General features: G+C 32.4%; 1 protein-coding gene across 1 annotated transcript in view; it reads right to left on the bottom strand.

The window, feature by feature from the left end:
* Positions 1 to 6,715: 6,715 nt before the first annotated feature.
* The window catches only part of LOC139482561 (sodium- and chloride-dependent neutral and basic amino acid transporter B(0+)-like), a 40,330-nt gene continuing 28,428 nt past the window's right edge, over positions 6,716 to 18,617 (bottom strand). The window contains exons 12-15 of the mRNA XM_071266473.1: positions 17,379 to 17,478; positions 12,094 to 12,200; positions 9,770 to 9,940; positions 6,716 to 8,423 (exon numbers count right to left, since the gene is read on the bottom strand). Coding sequence (XP_071122574.1) covers positions 9,770 to 9,940; positions 12,094 to 12,200; positions 17,379 to 17,478 — 378 coding nt within the window. The 3' untranslated portion in view covers positions 6,716 to 8,423. The remainder of the gene's footprint in view (positions 8,424 to 9,769; positions 9,941 to 12,093; positions 12,201 to 17,378; positions 17,479 to 18,617) is intronic.

Genomic DNA, 18,617 nt, shown 5'->3' on the forward strand with positions numbered 1-18,617 from the left:
TTCATTTTGTGTATCCTCATTGATAGCTCGTGATATAAAGTATTACTTCCATGCTCAGATTAACGAAGAGTTGTTTCTATGCGAAGAAAAAAGGGTTTCAATTACCCGATATATAGCCATTAACATGTTTGATGATGGCACAGAGATTTCATGTATTTGTCCACCATGAGCAACGAAACAACAGCGAACAAACACAATTACCCATGAGACAAACTTACTGGTGTAAAGTAAGCCGTCGATAAAGTGTTGATATTCAAGAGTACAGCAATGTTCGTATAGATAATTAAAGGCAAATGTGGGATCCTTGAATTTTGTGTTCGTAAAAAAGGCGAAGAAATATTTACATACATGGCAGTGTTAACAAAATTTATAAGTATTTTTGTTGGTCACATTTCAGTATATGGGACTTCCAAACTGTTCCCTTTTTTTTTTAAGGTAGTGAAGTCAGCAACTGTAGTTTCAGTTTGTTCTTTTTTTAACGGGCTCGGACATTTGCCAAACTGAATAAAATCATTACAGCTGATTTCTTAAACCTGCAAAGTAAAACTTTGGTTGGCTTGCTTGCTTTGTTTGTATAGTTGTTTATACAAGCTTTGAAAATAAGATTGACATCTTTAAACAATATATATATATAGGCATAGTTTAACTTGTATATTTTATATTTTGTACAATATACAAACAAAGCAAGCAAGCTAACCAAAGTTTTGCTCCACATGCATTAGGAAATAAGCTGTAATGATTTTATGCATATGTATGTGCGACAAGGTGGAAAATTTGATATGTTTTGTGAAAATTGCAGCGTTGGATCTATAATAAAAAAGAAGATGTGGTATGATTTCCAATGAGACAGCTGTCCACAAGTGACCAAAATGACACAGAAATTAACATTTATAGATCACCGTACGGCCTTCAACAAAGAGCAAAGCCCATACCGCATAGTCAGCTATAAAAGTCCCCGATATGACAATGTAAAACAATTCAAACGAGAAAACTAACGGACTTAATTAAAAAAAAAAATGAACGAAAAACAAATATGTAACACATAAACAAACGACAACCACTGGAATACAGGCTCCTATACAATTTTTTTTAATGGGATAGATTTCTTGTCCTTTTATATATTTAATTGGGCCTTTTTTTTCTTTTTTTTCTTTTTTTTTTGGATTGTTTTACACAAGTAATTTTTGGGCTTACTTTTCAGCATGGGGCTTACTTTTCAGCATTGGACCTATGACTGCTTACTTTACTAAATTATGTCTTTGTTGGAAAGATGTCTCATTTGACACTCATACCTCATCTTCTTATTTCTATATACAAAGCACGTTTTAGAAAAAAAAATAATAGGTAATATGGCACCCACTATGATCCAGAGACTTTTAATATTGGAGATATTTTACATATGTCAACAGGACAGCAGACGAACGATAAAAAAAACCTCTGAGGTATATTTTGTGATAATATTAGCAACAAACGGATATTATCGATGGATGAAACTATAAAAAATGTATTGAGCTATATACCGTACCCGCTCAGTGGCGGATCCAGGGGGCGGGGGTTCCGGGGGATGGACTCCCTTTTTTTGGACGATCAGTGCATTTGGATGGGGACATGTAGTTGGAACCCCCTCCCCTTTTGTCCAGGGTTAGGACCCCCTTTTAAAATGGCTGGACCCGCCCCTGCCGCTTTCATAACACTTCTTTTTAGAATACTGAATATTATGATGTTCTTAGTACTATTAGTTCAGGTCCTGATAAAAAATAAATACACATTCAGTACAGAAAGAAGTGTTTCAATGAAAGTTTCGTGTTTTTCTAGGCAGAAATGATTTTGCAATGACATTATACATGTTTAAAAGAGCTCAAATGATTTTCTTACTGGACAGTGGTCACTTCATTGGATATTTCACTGTGTCATGTCGTGAAATTAATGCAGGTTCAATTCATAACAATGCACAAAACCGGTTCAACTACTTTTGCAAGGCGAAAAAAAAGTCGAATCGTGAAGCCAATAAACAATATTTTTTTAATCTGAGCATGCAAATTGAAGATTACGTTATATATTTTACATTAAATATATTTGCAGAATAAAAACTTTGGTAATGAGAGTCCCAGACAATATATTAATTGACTGTTTTCCCACTAATTCCACGTGTTTTAAGTAGTAGTTTACTCGTAGTAGCCCACAATGCATTGTAGTTCATTGAGTCGATTGGTCAGTTTTTCAAGGCCATATTGGCCTTGTGTTTTGGAAATTACAATGCAAATATATTCTGACGTCAGAAAATCTAGAGTTCTCGACCTGTTTAATATATAACTAGAATTATGCAAACAGACTTAAGGAAAAGGCATGTAAGTCATGTAAGTTCATACAAATATGACACTTTTTCTAGACAATCCAGATCTTGCAAAATACATCGCTAAAAATTGTAACCTTTAATTTTGTTGTTGTGCAGTAAAAACCCATATGGGAACTTTCAAAGTTGGCAGGTATGTAACAAGTCTTACTATTTTTATGCTCCATTTATGGGCAATATGTTTTCTAGTCTGTCCGTCCGTCCTGCTTCTGGTTATAAAGTTTATGGTCGAGGTAGTTTTTGATGAAGTTGAAATCCAATCAACTTGAAACTTAGTACACATGTGTTCCTCTTGATATGATCTTCTTAATTACTGCCAAATTAAAGATTTTACCTAATTTTCATAGTCAACTGAACATAGAAAATGATTGTACGGATGGGAAATCCATGTACTTATGACCTTTTCTTGTTTGAAGAAAAAAAAATACATTTTAACGATAATGGAACAAAGCAGCCTGGGTAAGTGGGGCTGCTTTTATGGTAATTCAAGTTACCTTTTATTCACCTTCTTCCACTTCAGAGCTATCAGCTCTTTGATTAATGATACTGGGAAGATCCTGAACAATTTTTCATTTCTATGAGGACAAACCTAAGTAGGAAATGACCACCTCAAATGAACATAGATAGAACCACACAAATGTTACATGCATGCAGGATATATATTAACTTTATACTGTTCCCAGATGCATGCAGGTTCTCGGACACCATCTTGCATACTTCAATTACATGTACATCAGGCAGAAATGTTTCTAATGTGGTCCTTTTCTTATATTGAGTTTTTGCTGCTATCTAAAATCAAATTTTGGAACTATATTTAGTGGAATTATTTGGCAATCCTTCTAATCTTTTGCCTTTTTAGGTAAATTATCCAGAGTTGGAGCACACTCAGCTAACAGATTATTTTTTAAAATGTCGATTTATTCACATATAATTACATTAGATATTGTTTCATTATGATACTTTATTCTCATTGGGTAACTGCACATCACGTGTTATTCCGTAATTAATTGCATTGCTCAATAAAACTTTTCATTCATGATAACACGTGGTCCCACAATAAAGTGAACAGGTGAATTAAATAAAACAATAATACAAATCGTGTTCTCATGATCATAGCTAAAAAACTGTAATTAGAATGAAATTCAAAACAGTGTGATTGTGGCCATTGATTGACACATTAAATTCATTCATTGACTGGGACAATTTAGGTGAACGTTTGTATGTAACGACCATTGCTCACTGTGTACTTTTCAAAGACACTTAAACTATGGGGTCACCAAAGGTTCTCAACACCTTAATAAAGTAATTCGAAAAAATTAATCAGAAATAACACGATGTTTTGATTTATATCAATTATATAAATCAAAACATAAAGGTTATTTCTGATTAATTTTTCGAATTATTATATAATTAAAGGCGTTAAGAAACCTTGGTGACCCCACAGTTTAAATGTCTATCGTAGGTACGTCGTGAACAGTGGTCGTTACAGACAAACGTTGACGTAAATTGTCCCAGTCAATCTGAGACTACTATAACATGTGTTATAGTAGTCTCAGAGTCAATGAATGAATTTAATATGTCAATCAATGGCCACAGCCACACTGTTTTGAATTTCATTCTATAAGTATTGAATACTTCTTTTTGTAACTTCATAGGGTTGTAAAAGAGCTTCATACAAAATGTACTTCGGTCAACGCTTTTACACCCCAATGAAGTTATAAAAAGAATAATTCAGTTCTTTAATAAAAGAAGTTATTTCAAAGTTGAAATGTTGAAAGGAAATCCTCCGATGTAACGTTGCACATGTACAAAATTCATTTACAGGAATGTAAATATCATATACAGGAAGCATTCGCAGTACGTTGACCAATATGTAGATTTCATATTAAAAGAAATGTCCAGCTAAATAAAATCTAGAGTGGTCAGGACTGATTTAAAGTAGTCTCCTCCATGACAGTCTTGATTGACCTATAATGGTTTACCGGTACTTTAACAAATTTTGACTTGGATAGAGTTGTCTCATTGACACTCATACCACATCTATATATTGAACATTAAAACTTAATACTAATAAAAAGACTCTGCTATTTTCAGTGTTTGGTACAGGTTCAGCCGTTGGCGGTCACTGGGCACAACATCTTAACATATAACCACATGGGGAATAACCAGATAATTCTTTTTGTCAGAAAACACTGTCTAAATCCAAAGATATTTTCCACACTGATCTGTGTCCACACTTGTACACCTTAAAATAATTCTATAAACCAAATATAGATGACAAATTAATTATAGTTCATGAGAAACTGTCCCCATAAACAAGATTAAACCATGACACTGATCGAAGTCAAGGTTAGATGAACTGAGTCAAACGAAAATGATCAGTGTACCAGGACAGCTGAGCACAGCAGACAGATCCGGCATCATGTGGTTACAAAAAAATAGTTCGGATTTAGTCAAACCGAAGTAAAAGTACTTAAACAAAAATACAGTATGAAGTATTAAAAAAAAGTCTAGATTTAGTCAGCAGCTATTGTTGAAAAGTACAAACGAGATGCTTACCTGGTATTTAAAGTGGAATAAGACCTCTTGGACAGTTACAAATATCACATGCACTTATGTTTTGCTGTTCACACTCAGCCTAGTTCCTTAAGTTAACTAGATAACCACAGAAAAAAAACCCAAAACAATTGACATTTCAGGGGCAACAACTCCCAGATAGGTTGTCAAAATTATATGTTTTCAGAAGAAAAAAACAAAAGAAAAAAGATAAAATTGGAAAACGGTTATTTCAGGGACAATAACTTCAACCGGTTAATGGATTTTTCAGAAACTTTCAGATTAGACTCATCTTGTTTTCCTCATTTTAAACCCAAGTCCAACAATATTCAAGACAAATTTCAAAACAGGGGCGTCACCCGTGTTGGTCATAATAGATTTTTCAGGGACAATAATTCAAAAACAGGTTCATTGGTAAATTTTCTCCTGTTTTTGGGGTAGATACATTTGTTCATGTGGTACCTTTAAATTTACCCAAATACAAACTTTAAAACGTAATCTATGCAAACATTTCGATGAACCACCATAAGGAGGATGGACAAATATACCAGTAATCTCGATGGAAATGGGATATGTATGCTTTTTTCAACTATACAAAATGTCATTGTTTTACCAAAACCATAAGTTGGTTTATCTTACATTATCCTGGAGATGGTTCCAAATAATCCCTATGGAAATAAGATGTGACCTTTCTTATAGAATAATATGCCAAACATCATTGATCTTTCACTAGTGGTTCCACGTAAAATGACTTAAATTACAAACTAAAACATGCAAACTTAGCAAAGATTCAGTCAAAAGACCGACTGAGGGATGTGGCCAAATAATCTCGATAGAACCAAGATGTGCAGGTTATTATACAGGTGCAAACAAAATATTATTGACCTTTAATATGCAGTTCTTCTTTTTAATCACAAACTATGCCAAAGTAATGCTTTTTCAAGTTCATTCCTGGGGCAATACTAGAAATAAAAACAAGTCAGCAGATTATTTTAAATATTTCTGGGTTGGAACAGCTCATGACATGAATATTGTTCCCTTGTTAGTTTTTTATCTTTGCTATATAGTTATTTTTTGTTGCCTAAAGCTAAAGTTTGACCAAAATGTTCTATTTTTAACCACAATGGCAATGTTCGTTGATAAGTCTAAACAAACCTCAAACTCATAGATGAAGCAGAAAGATTTACTTTTAAACCATATAGCAGTTTCTGACATTAGGTTTTAAAAAATATTTCCTGGACAACAAATGATGGCCTGAATGTAAGATGTTGGCAAAGTGATGGCAAAGGCTAGCATGTGAGGCAATGTCCAATTTACGGTATACCATGCAATGATTTTATTTACCAAATATAGTTGACTTGTGTTCTAAAAATTTGAAAAATCACAAAATTCAAAAATCTTAGGCATTTTTGTACAGGTATTGTTTTTTGAAAATGATGTAAAACTAACTATGCCACATGGAAATTTCAGACCGTAAAGCATCTTTATGTCAGACATTCTACCAAATCAGATGCAGGTGATACAACAAGAATGTGTCCATAGTACAAGGATGCCCCTTTTGCACTATCATTTTTGATGCACAGTTGACCTTGAAGCCTCAACCTTGACCAAAAATTTCAACCAAAAACTTAAAACCTGAAGCGGGACAGACAGTCAAGCAGACAGTACAACAGACGCACAGACCGAAAAACATAATGCTCCTAAGTAGGGCATAAAAAGGTATAAAGGATATAATTTGTCCAGTTTGTATAGGATTGAATGAAGATAACTGGTGAATATGTATGATTGGCAAACTTAAACAAAAACTTATAAATGTTTGTATCTATTTATTTTGAATGAGATAACTGTACAAACAATCGATTCATGGATTTCAACAAAATCAATAACAATAAAATATCACCAACAAATCACATGTTGATGATAATAAAAATATGGAAACTATCTTAAAAATATTTCTGTTTAAAAAATACAACAATTTCTGTCTCAAGTAAAAAATAAAATACTTTATCAATTAAATTGTGCTTTGTAACATCTTTTTAAGTTTCTTGTTTACTGTAATTACTATGGACAGTTATCTTTTCAGTAAAAGATTGATTTTGTAACATGTAAAGTCATACCAAACAAAGTTAAATATATATAGGCTAAAATGAATTTTAGTTTCAATCTACTTTTAATAGTTAATGTAATATTTGGAAACAGGGATACAAGAAAATTACCACATGAATCCTTTGCCCAATCTATATAATAAAACTAGACAGATTCAGACCTAATATGTATTAATCAGCAAAACATAGATCTTTCCTCATTATGAAATGATATACATGATATGTACAAATGTAGATATATATAATTTGTAAACAAATCTTGTTTGATATGTTTAACAACTATAAAATTGTAGAAAGGAAATTATATACATATAAAAAGGTCATAATTTAAAGGAATGTCATGAAAGTGTGAACATCTTTATATCAAACTTAAATGCAGACATGATTATTAAGCCCTTGTTTCTAAAGTAAATTTCATTGATTTTGTAAAAAAATCTTTTTGATAATTCAAACTAAAAAAGAAGAAAAATACTGTTTTGTTGCTTGCAAAATTAAATATTTTTGTATGTCAAAATTTTTTCAATTAAGGTAAATCTGAATTATTAATCATTTGTGTAACTAAAGTTTGAGATTTAAAGTAAGCCTGCATTGAAAACAGTTCAAACAAGAGTAGACAAAAATTGAATAACATTTCAATGAAATGGTTCCTAAAAATAAATAACACAAATGAGGTATCTATTGTATGCAACATTTGAAATATTAGCAAAATCATTATTTTACTCTATAACTTCATTCTACTTTCAGAAGGCAGATTTTTGTATTTAGTATATAACAATTCTATCTTTAATATTCATCTTTTTAAAAAAAGCAGTCTTAAACCAAAACAAAATTTAAAATCATAAAATTATTAATTCATCCCTTTTAAAAATCCCTTTTAAAAAATGAAGGAGTTTTCAGTTAAAAAATAATGTCATATAGAATCAAAGAAATGTAATTTTTCAAACTGAATCCATAAATTCACTTTAAAAACATTTTATAAATCTTATAATGAAAAGATGTAAAACTATGTACAATTCAAAATTCAGCACTAAAATTATGTTGGAATTGATTAAAATACTGAAAAAAAGTCACGGAGAAAACCATTTTACAATATATTTGTGACAGGTTTCTGTCATATTCACAAAATTCTTAACTGAAATGAGTAAAAGTTAAAAATAACTCTGCATTTCTTTGTTGTACAAGTACCCTGAAACTATGTGTGAAATTCATTTTGAAATACACTTCAAAGAAAAACTTATGTATCTTTATGATTCTAATATTGCTATACATGTAGTTTATAATTGTGAAGTTGGATTGTCATAAGCGTAAGCTGCTTTTCCAATGTCTGTAAATTGTGTGTCAGCATTGTATAATTTTTCCTTGGTATTAGGTCCCCAGTCAGCTGCTGGTGTTGTTACTATTCTTAGTCTCTGTAAATATAAATAATATGTGGTTAAGTTGATGTTTGGTGCAATAATATGTGGTTAAGTTGACTTTTGGTGCAATAATATGTGGTTAAGTTGACATTTGGTGCAATGTTATCTACAGTGGTTATCAATCTAGAGGCTCTAAAGAGCCTGTGTCGCTCACCTTGATCTTTGTGCATATTAAACAAAGGACACATGACAAAATTGTGTTTTGGTGTTGGTGATGTGTTTGTAGATCTTACTTCACTGGACATTCTTGCTGCTTACAGTTATCTCTATCTATAATTAATTTGACCCATAAGTGACAGTTGAAAATAATTTGTAAAAATTTACACAATTTACAAAACTTACAAAAATTACTAAAAATTTACTATAAAGGGCAATAACTCCCTAAGGGGTCAACTGACCATTTTGGTCATGTTGACTTATTTTTAGGTCTTGCTTTGCTGTACATTAGAGCTGTTGACAGTTTATCTCTATCTATAATAATATTCAAGATAATAACCAAAAGCTGAAAAATTTTATTAAAATTACCAATTCAGGGGCAGAAAAGTTGTTCGATTGGTCTGAAAATTTCAGGGCAGTAGATCTTGAACTAATGAACAATTTTATCCACAGCAGATTTGCTCTGAATGCTTTGGTTTTAGAGATATGAACCAAAAGCTGCATTTTACCCTATGCACTATTTTTAGCCATGTCGGAAATCTTGGTTCAAGGGCGGGGTCATCGGACACATTTTTCAAACTAGAAATGGGTTGTCTGATTTGTCTGAAAATTGGAGGGCAGATAGATCTTGACCTGATAAACAATTTAACCCCATGTCAGATTTGCTCTAAATGCTTTGGTTTCAGACATATAAACCAAAATCTACATTTTACCCACATTTTTCAAACTTTGTGGCCAAGTTTGATTTAATTTGGCCCAGTACTAGTAGTTTCAGAGGAGAAGATTTTTGTAAAAGTTAAAGACGACGGACGACGACGGATGCAAAGTGATGAGAAAAAAAAAGTAGATTACTGTGAACCAATTATTATTCATGGACTCATTGATGATGATGGTGTACTAATTTTCATTGGTTTTGTATGGACAGTAAAACCCAAAATTCTTTGAAAACAATATTGCATTTCACGGTAAGCAACTCTCACAAAGAAGACTTTTAGATCTGTCTCTGTCCTGTTTTATAGTACAACTTAGTCACCTGATAAATTCAATTGTAATCTTACACATGTATCCAATATTTTGTTGAATCATTTTTTTTATTTTTAAATCCAACATTGTGCTATTTTTAAAGCAACATTGCCATAAAAACAAATAATTAAATATAATTGAATATTTCAGTGTATACTCACTTAAGTGACTTTCCCAGGAGTGATGATGAATTTATAAACAAAGTACAAAGGTATAGGACATAACACTACGGCAGTCACACACCATCCAATAATCTGGGCGAAATCTGGGAAAAATACTCCATCTTTTACTTTAGGTGGTACATACTCGATTAGATGGTATGCAAACAGACCCTGTAATGTAAAGTCAACATGATACATAAGCAATGGTTAAAATATTACTTTAATTTAGGTACAAAGTCAATCTCATAGTATACAAACAGACCATGTAGCTTTTCCCAACAACATGAATTGTCAAAAATCTGTAAAATTTATTCAATGTGAGCAGTGACAACAAGTATTAAATGAATGAAATATAGAATAGTCTTAAAATATTAAAAAGACCTCCTCTTTTCTTTTATTCCTAGATGCATGGTGTTTAATTTAGTAATAGTTTATTTTGCTTGAACCTTTCTTTTTTTCCAGAGAAGTGGGATTTTGTACTGAACATGGCATGTTGTGGAATTTTGTGCTGTTTTTTTTCACAATATAGCTATATAGGCCCTTAGACAATTGAGCATTTTGATCTCTGCTGTGTTCCTTTTTAGCAGTACCTATAGCTATGCACAATACAATTAAATAGGAAGTATAAAAATGTTAAGAAGAGTATATTTGACAAGATATCAAATACTCATAAAAACATTTTTGAATTGTTTTACATTGTTATTTCAGAGCCTTTTATAGCTGACTATGCAGTTTGGGCTTTGCTCATTGTTGAAGGCCGTACAGTGACTTATAGTTGTTTATTTCTGTGTCATGTTGGTCTCTTGTGGTGAGTTGTCTCATTGGCAATCATACCACATCTTTTTTATATTTCCTGATATACAGAATATTTTATAAATATCTAAAAGTTTTAAACATAGAGTTAAGATAATTAGGTCTTTCCACTTTTCCGTGGAAAGACCTATTGGATTTCTTCTGATTATTATTATTATTATTATTATTATTTTTTTTTTTTTTCTTCCGCCTAATTTTTTTCCTTCGCTGTTTTTTTGTTTCGCAAGTTGTCGCTTAGATTTTTGGAATATGATATCGAACAGTTTATACGCTTTTGAAACCAACTCGTTTTAACCGAATACTTTCCCAAATAAGAGTTATCTCCCCGAACACTGTTTCTCTTGTTATCACTAAGGCTTCGCAACCGTATAAGAAACCGACAAATTAATTTTTCCAAATTGCTCGTTATATCCTCAGGATGTTCTGTTTTATCTTGACCGAAGCCGTATATAGATTCCATATGAGAGTTATCCCCCCTTTTATGTTTAATATAAGAATTTGCATTTCTAACTGGTAAACCATAAGTGATAGAGACCTAGGGTCTTTTGATTTGAGGTCCTTGGTCCAAAAAAATGAAAATAAGGTCAAGGTCAAAGGTCAAGGTCATATTATAAATTTTGATTTTGGCTTATTTTCACTCATTTTCAAAAGCCGTATAACTTATCGACAAATTATTTTTACTAAATTGTTAGTTGCGACATCTGGTAACACGTAGATTTTAGTCGAAAGAGTACGTAGACATTTGATGCCAGTTTTGCCCCCTTTTATATCTAATATTAGTTGTAAGGTATTACAACTCATTAACTATATATAGTAGAGGCCTAGAGTCTTTTGATTTGAGGTCCTTGGTTGATGACCTCGAAATTGAGCTCAAGGTCATAGGTAAATGTAACGTTCTAGATTTTGACCTTTGCTTTTACCTCATATGTATACATGATCAAGACTTGGGACTTTTTAAATTAGGTTGCAAGCAATGTGATCTAGAAAAAGACAACCGGAAGTGACCTTTTGTAAACCGGAAGTAGCTATATTTTGTACTTCATTAATGAAAAAGTATATAGAACCATATATTTTTGGAATCAGTGTCACTTTAACTATCAAACTATACCGGAAATAACATCGTTTGAACCGGAAGTAAACAATTATCTCCCTTATCTATATCTTTTTCCATAGAAACCATACATTTTTGGAATTAGCGTTCAATAAGCTGTCATTTGACGGTACAATTGACATTTAAAACCAAATTTTAATATTTTCATATAAAAAAGGTCTTAACTGGTGGAAAGACCATCAATGGTTCTCTGAACAATTGGTTTTTAATTAAACCTGAAATTCTGTATATTCATAAATTTTTCCATGCATTAATTTTTTAAAAGTGGATAAAAATTTGAGATTTATTATTGCAATTAAGCTAATCTGCATAAATAAATATGCATCAGGTGTCATAATGCATGTAATTATTGCAATTGCGCCCAGTCCTCGCAATAATTTCTGAACAGTATATTACTTACCCCTATAAGAAGTGGTGAAGCTAACACCCAACAAAACAACCAATATGTAGTTGGTGCTGGGGTTTTACCCAACATAAATTCAATATCTTTTATAAATCTTGTCACTCCTGTGAAAAAAGTAAACAGAACAATTTTTATTGGTATGAATAATAATAAATTTAAAGTATCAGATGAAAAAGTTGGTTGATAAGAATAAAGGGCAGATAACTCAAACTGAAATTTTTAAAACAAATAATATACGGAAGGGAAGAATTTTTTAGACAGAACAGGATAGCTTTGTACACATCAAGTGTGTTGTGTAACAGCATGGCATTCTCTAAATTGTGCCATGGACTGAGCATTCCTACTTCGACTAGACAATCATGTCTGAATGGTTTTACACTGCTCATTTATAGCTTGCTGTTCGGTGTGAGCCAAGACTCTGTGCTGAAGGCTGTACTTTGGTCTATAATGGTTTACAAATTGTGACATGGATGTAGAGTTGTCTCACTGGCACGGTTTACAAATTGTGACATGGATGTAGAGTTGTCTCATTGGCACGGTTTACAAATTGTGACATGGATGTAGAGTTGTCTCATTGGCACTCTTACCAAATCTTATTTCTTGACCTATAATGGTTTATAAATTGTGACTTGGATGTAGAGTTGTCTCATTGGCACTCTTACCAAATATTATTTCTTGACCTATAATGGTTTATAAATTGTGACTTGGATGTAGAGTTGTCTCATTGGCACTCTTACCAAATCTTATTTCTTGACCTATAATGGTTTATAAATTGTGACTTGGATGTAGAGTTGTCTCATTGGCACTCTTACCAAATCTTATTTCTTGACCTATAATGGTTTATAAATTGTGACTTGGATGTAGAGTTGTCTCATTGGCACTCTTACCAAATCTTATGTCTTGACCTATAATGGTTTATAAATTGTGACTTGGATGTACTGTTGTCTCATTGGCACTCTTACCAAATCTTATTTCTTGACCTATAATGGTTTATAAATTGTGACTTGGATGAGAGTTGTCTCATTGGCACTCTTACCAAATCTTATTTCTTGACCTATAATGGTTTATAAATTGTGACTTGGATGTAGAGTTGTCTCATTTGCACTCTTACCAAATCTTATTTCTTGACCTATAATGGTTTGCAATTGTGACATGGATGTAGAGTTGTCTCATTGGCACTCTTACCAAATCTTATTTCTTGACCTATAATGGTTTATAAATTGTGACATGGATGTAGAGTTGTCTCATTGGCACTCATACCAAATCTTATTTCTTGATCTATAATGGTTTATAAATTGTGACATGGATGTAGAGTTGTCTCATTGGCACTCATACCAAATCTTATTTCTTGACCTATAATGGTTTACAATTGTGACATGGATGTAGAGTTGTCTCATTGGCACTCTTACCAAATCTTATTTCTTGACCTATAATGGTTTACAATTGTGACATGGATGTAGAGTTGTCTCATTGGCACTCTTACCAAATCTTATTTCTTGACCTATAAGGGTTTATAAATTGTGACTTGGATGTAGAGTTGTCTCATTGGCACTCTTACCAAATCTTATTTCTTGACCTATAATGGTTTATAAATTGTGACTTGGATGTAGAGTTGTCTCATTGGCACTCTTACCAAATCTTATTTCTTGACCTATAATGGTTTACAAATTGTGACATGGATGTAGAGTTGTCTCATTGGCACTCTTACCAAATCTTATTTCTTGACTTATAAGGGTTTATAAATTGTGACTTGGATGTAGAGTTGTCTCATTGGCACTCTTACCAAATCTTATTTCTTGACCTATAAGGGTTTATAAATTGTGACTTGGATGTAGAGTTGTCTCATTGGCACTCATACCAAATCTTATTTCTTGACCTATAATGGTTTACAATTGTGACTTGGATGTAGAGTTGTCTCATTGGCACTCATACCAAATCTTATTTCTTGACCTATAATGGTTTACAATTGTGACATGGATGTAGAGTTGTCTCATTGGCACTCTTACCAAATCTTATTTCTTGACTTATAAGGGTTTATAAATTGTGACTTGGATGTAGAGTTGTCTCATTGGCACTCTTACCAAATCTTATTTCTTGACCTATAATGGTTTATAAATTGTGACATGGATGTAGAGTTGTCTCATTGGCACTCTTACTAAATCTTATTTCTTGACCTATAATGGTTTACAATTGTGACATGGATGTAGAGTTGTCTCATTGGCACTCTTACCAAATCTTATTTCTTGACCTATAATGGTTTACAATTGTGACTTGGATGTAGAGTTGTCTCATTGGCACTCTTACCAAATCTTATTTCTTGACCTATAATGGTTTATAAATTGTGACTTGGATGTAGAGTTGTCTCATTGGCACTCATACCAAATCTTATTTCTTGACCTATAATGGTTTACAATTGTGACATGGATGTAGAGTTGTCTCATTGGCACTCTTACCAAATCTTATTTCTTGACCTATAATGGTTTATAAATTGTGACATGGATGTAGAGTTGTCTCATTGGCACTCTTACCAAATCTTATTTCTTGACCTATAATGGTTTATAAATTGTGACTTGGATGTAGAGTTGTCTCATTGGCACTCATACCAAATCTTATTTCTTGACCTATAATGGTTAACAATTGTGACATGGATGTAGAGTTGTCTCATTGGCACTCTTACCAAATCTTATTTCTTGACCTATAATGGTTTATAAATTGTGACATGGATGTAGAGTTGTCTCATTGGCACTCTTACCAAATCTTATTTCTTGACCTATAATGGTTTATAAATTGTGACTTGGATGAAGAGTTGTCTCATTGGCACTCTTACCAAATCTTATTTCTTGATCTATAATGGTTTATAAATTGTGACTTGGATGTAGAGTTGTCTCATTGGCACTCTTACCAAATCTTATTTCTTGACCTATAATGGTTTACAAATTGTGACATGGATGCAGAGTTGTCTCATTGGCACTCTTACCAAATCTTATTTCTTGACCTATAATGGTTTATAAATTGTGACTTGGATGTAGAGTTGTCTCATTGGCACTCTTACCAAATCTTATTTCTTGATCTATAATGGTTTATAAATTGTGACTTGGATGTAGAGTTGTCTCATTGGCACTCTTACCAAATCTTATTTCTTGACCTATAATGGTTTATAAATTGTGACTTGGATGTAGAGTTGTCTCATTGGCACTCATACCAAATCTTATTTCTTGACCTATAATGGTTTACAATTGTGACATGGATGTAGAGTTGTCTCATTGGCACTCTTACCAAATCTTATTTCTTGACCTATAATGGTTTACAATTGTGACATGGATGTAGAGTTGTCTCATTGGCACTCTTACCAAATCTTATTTCTTGACCTATAAGGGTTTATAAATTGTGACTTGGATGTAGAGTTGTCTCATTGGCACTCTTACCAAATCTTATTTCTTGACCTATAATGGTTTATAAATTGTGACTTGGATGTAGAGTTGTCTCATTGGCACTCTTACCAAATCTTATTTCTTGACCTATAATGGTTTACAAATTGTGACATGGATGTAGAGTTGTCTCATTGGCACTCTTACCAAATCTTATTTCTTGACTTATAAGGGTTTATAAATTGTGACTTGGATGTAGAGTTGTCTCATTGGCACTCTTACCAAATCTTATTTCTTGACCTATAAGGGTTTATAAATTGTGACTTGGATGTAGAGTTGTCTCATTGGCACTCATACCAAATCTTATTTCTTGACCTATAATGGTTTACAATTGTGACTTGGATGTAGAGTTGTCTCATTGGCACTCATACCAAATCTTATTTCTTGACCTATAATGGTTTACAATTGTGACATGGATGTAGAGTTGTCTCATTGGCACTCTTACCAAATCTTATTTCTTGACTTATAAGGGTTTATAAATTGTGACTTGGATGTAGAGTTGTCTCATTGGCACTCTTACCAAATCTTATTTCTTGACCTATAATGGTTTATAAATTGTGACATGGATGTAGAGTTGTCTCATTGGCACTCTTACTAAATCTTATTTCTTGACCTATAATGGTTTACAATTGTGACATGGATGTAGAGTTGTCTCATTGGCACTCTTACCAAATCTTATTTCTTGACCTATAATGGTTTACAATTGTGACTTGGATGTAGAGTTGTCTCATTGGCACTCTTACCAAATCTTATTTCTTGACCTATAATGGTTTATAAATTGTGACTTGGATGTAGAGTTGTCTCATTGGCACTCATACCAAATCTTATTTCTTGACCTATAATGGTTTACAATTGTGACATGGATGTAGAGTTGTCTCATTGGCACTCTTACCAAATCTTATTTCTTGACCTATAATGGTTTATAAATTGTGACATGGATGTAGAGTTGTCTCATTGGCACTCTTACCAAATCTTATTTCTTGACCTATAATGGTTTATAAATTGTGACTTGGATGTAGAGTTGTCTCATTGGCACTCATACCAAATCTTATTTCTTGACCTATAATGGTTTACAATTGTGACATGGATGTAGAGTTGTCTCATTGGCACTCTTACCAAATCTTATTTCTTGACCTATAATGGTTTATAAATTGTGACATGGATGTAGAGTTGTCTCATTGGCACTCTTACCAAATCTTATTTCTTGACCTATAATGGTTTATAAATTGTGACTTGGATGAAGAGTTGTCTCATTGGCACTCTTACCAAATCTTATTTCTTGATCTATAATGGTTTATAAATTGTGACTTGGATGTAGAGTTGTCTCATTGGCACTCTTACCAAATCTTATTTCTTGACCTATAATGGTTTACAAATTGTGACATGGATGCAGAGTTGTCTCATTGGCACTCTTACCAAATCTTATTTCTTGACCTATAATGGTTTATAAATTGTGACTTGGATGTAGAGTTGTCTCATTGGCACTCTTACCAAATCTTATTTCTTGATCTATAATGGTTTATAAATTGTGACTTGGATGTAGAGTTGTCTCATTGGCACTCTTACCAAATCTTATTTCTTGACCTATAATGGTTTACAAATTGTGACTTGGATGTAGAGTTGTCTCATTGGCACTCTTACCAAATCTTATTTCTTCATCTTTAAGTTTAGCTGCTTGATTTATGATAAATCATGAAAATTAATAAAAAAAAATAATCTTAAATTCATTTGGCCATGAACATTTTGTTGATTTAAAGTTTATGTTTCATTCATATGTTCATAAAGAAACATGATGTTCATCTTCATTTAAAACCCTTTTAATTTCCTTGTTCAAAGAAAATAAGACTGACTTACCATAAACCCATAGTACGGATACACATTCACATGTGGCTACACACAATACAGAGAAATCAGCACCATAACTGTCCATTAATCCTACTATGTAATCTCCTGTCTGTAAAATAAATATAACACCATGTTCTAACAACAATGAGTAAAATGTTTGCATGCAACTGGTAATTCATTCCTGTTCATTCTTAATATTTAAATGTAAGTTGTATTTAATGATAATAGATAACTTATATAAAGGTTTGAGGATGAACAAAACTTAAACTTGATCTGTAACTCATCATGAGTAAATCACAAACCATAAATCATCACAATATCAGAAAGCGTTTAGAAAAAAGTCTGTATTACTGATTTTCAACAATTTATCAATTCCATAGCTCCTAATTTCTGCAAAAATTAGCCGAGCAGAACAAAACTTAAACTTGATCTGTAACTCATCTTGGTTAACTTGCATGCCAAAAATCATCCCAATATCTGAAAGCATTTAGAAAAAAACGCTGTATAACTGATTTTGAATTTATCAAAGTCCAAAGCCCATAATGTTGACAAAAATTAGCCGAGCAGAACAAAACTTAAACTTGATCTGTAACTCATCTTGGTTAACTCGCATGCCAAAAATCATCCCAATATCTGAAAGCGTTTAGAAAAAAAGTCTGTATAACTGATTTCTAACAATTTATCAAAGTCCAAAGCCCATAATTTTGACAAAAATTAGCAAACGGTACGAAACTTATATTTTTGATCTGTAACTCATCTGGTTAACTCACATACCAAAAATCAGCCCAATACCTAAAGGTGTTTAGAAAAAAACACCGTATAATGATTTGTTGCGAAATGACGGAATGACGGAATTTTGGAAAAGGGTAAAACTATATGGCACCGACAACTTCGTTGCGGGGCCATAAAAATACCAGAGTTATTTCCCTTTTATTGCAACGCTTTTTTTTTTTTCTATAAAATTTTTATTAAAATATATATAATATGCTTCTCGATGAAATAAAGACATTTTGTTAAAGAGCAGAAAATGTTCAAAAAGAAATAAATACACATGTGACTTTTGTAGCTACTGGTGTAACATTGTCATTAATGTCAAAGACAAGATCATGACACACTAAACCCAAAACACATGTGACTTTTATACTTACTGGTGTAACACATGATAAAGCCATAAAGAAACATATCACTCCCAGACCAATACACATGTGACTTTTATACTTACTGGTGTAACACATGGTAAAGCCATAA

The sequence above is a fragment of the Mytilus edulis genome, chromosome 7 (assembly GCF_963676685.1).
Source record: "Mytilus edulis chromosome 7, xbMytEdul2.2, whole genome shotgun sequence".
NCBI classification, from domain to species: Eukaryota; Metazoa; Mollusca; class Bivalvia; order Mytilida; family Mytilidae; genus Mytilus; species Mytilus edulis.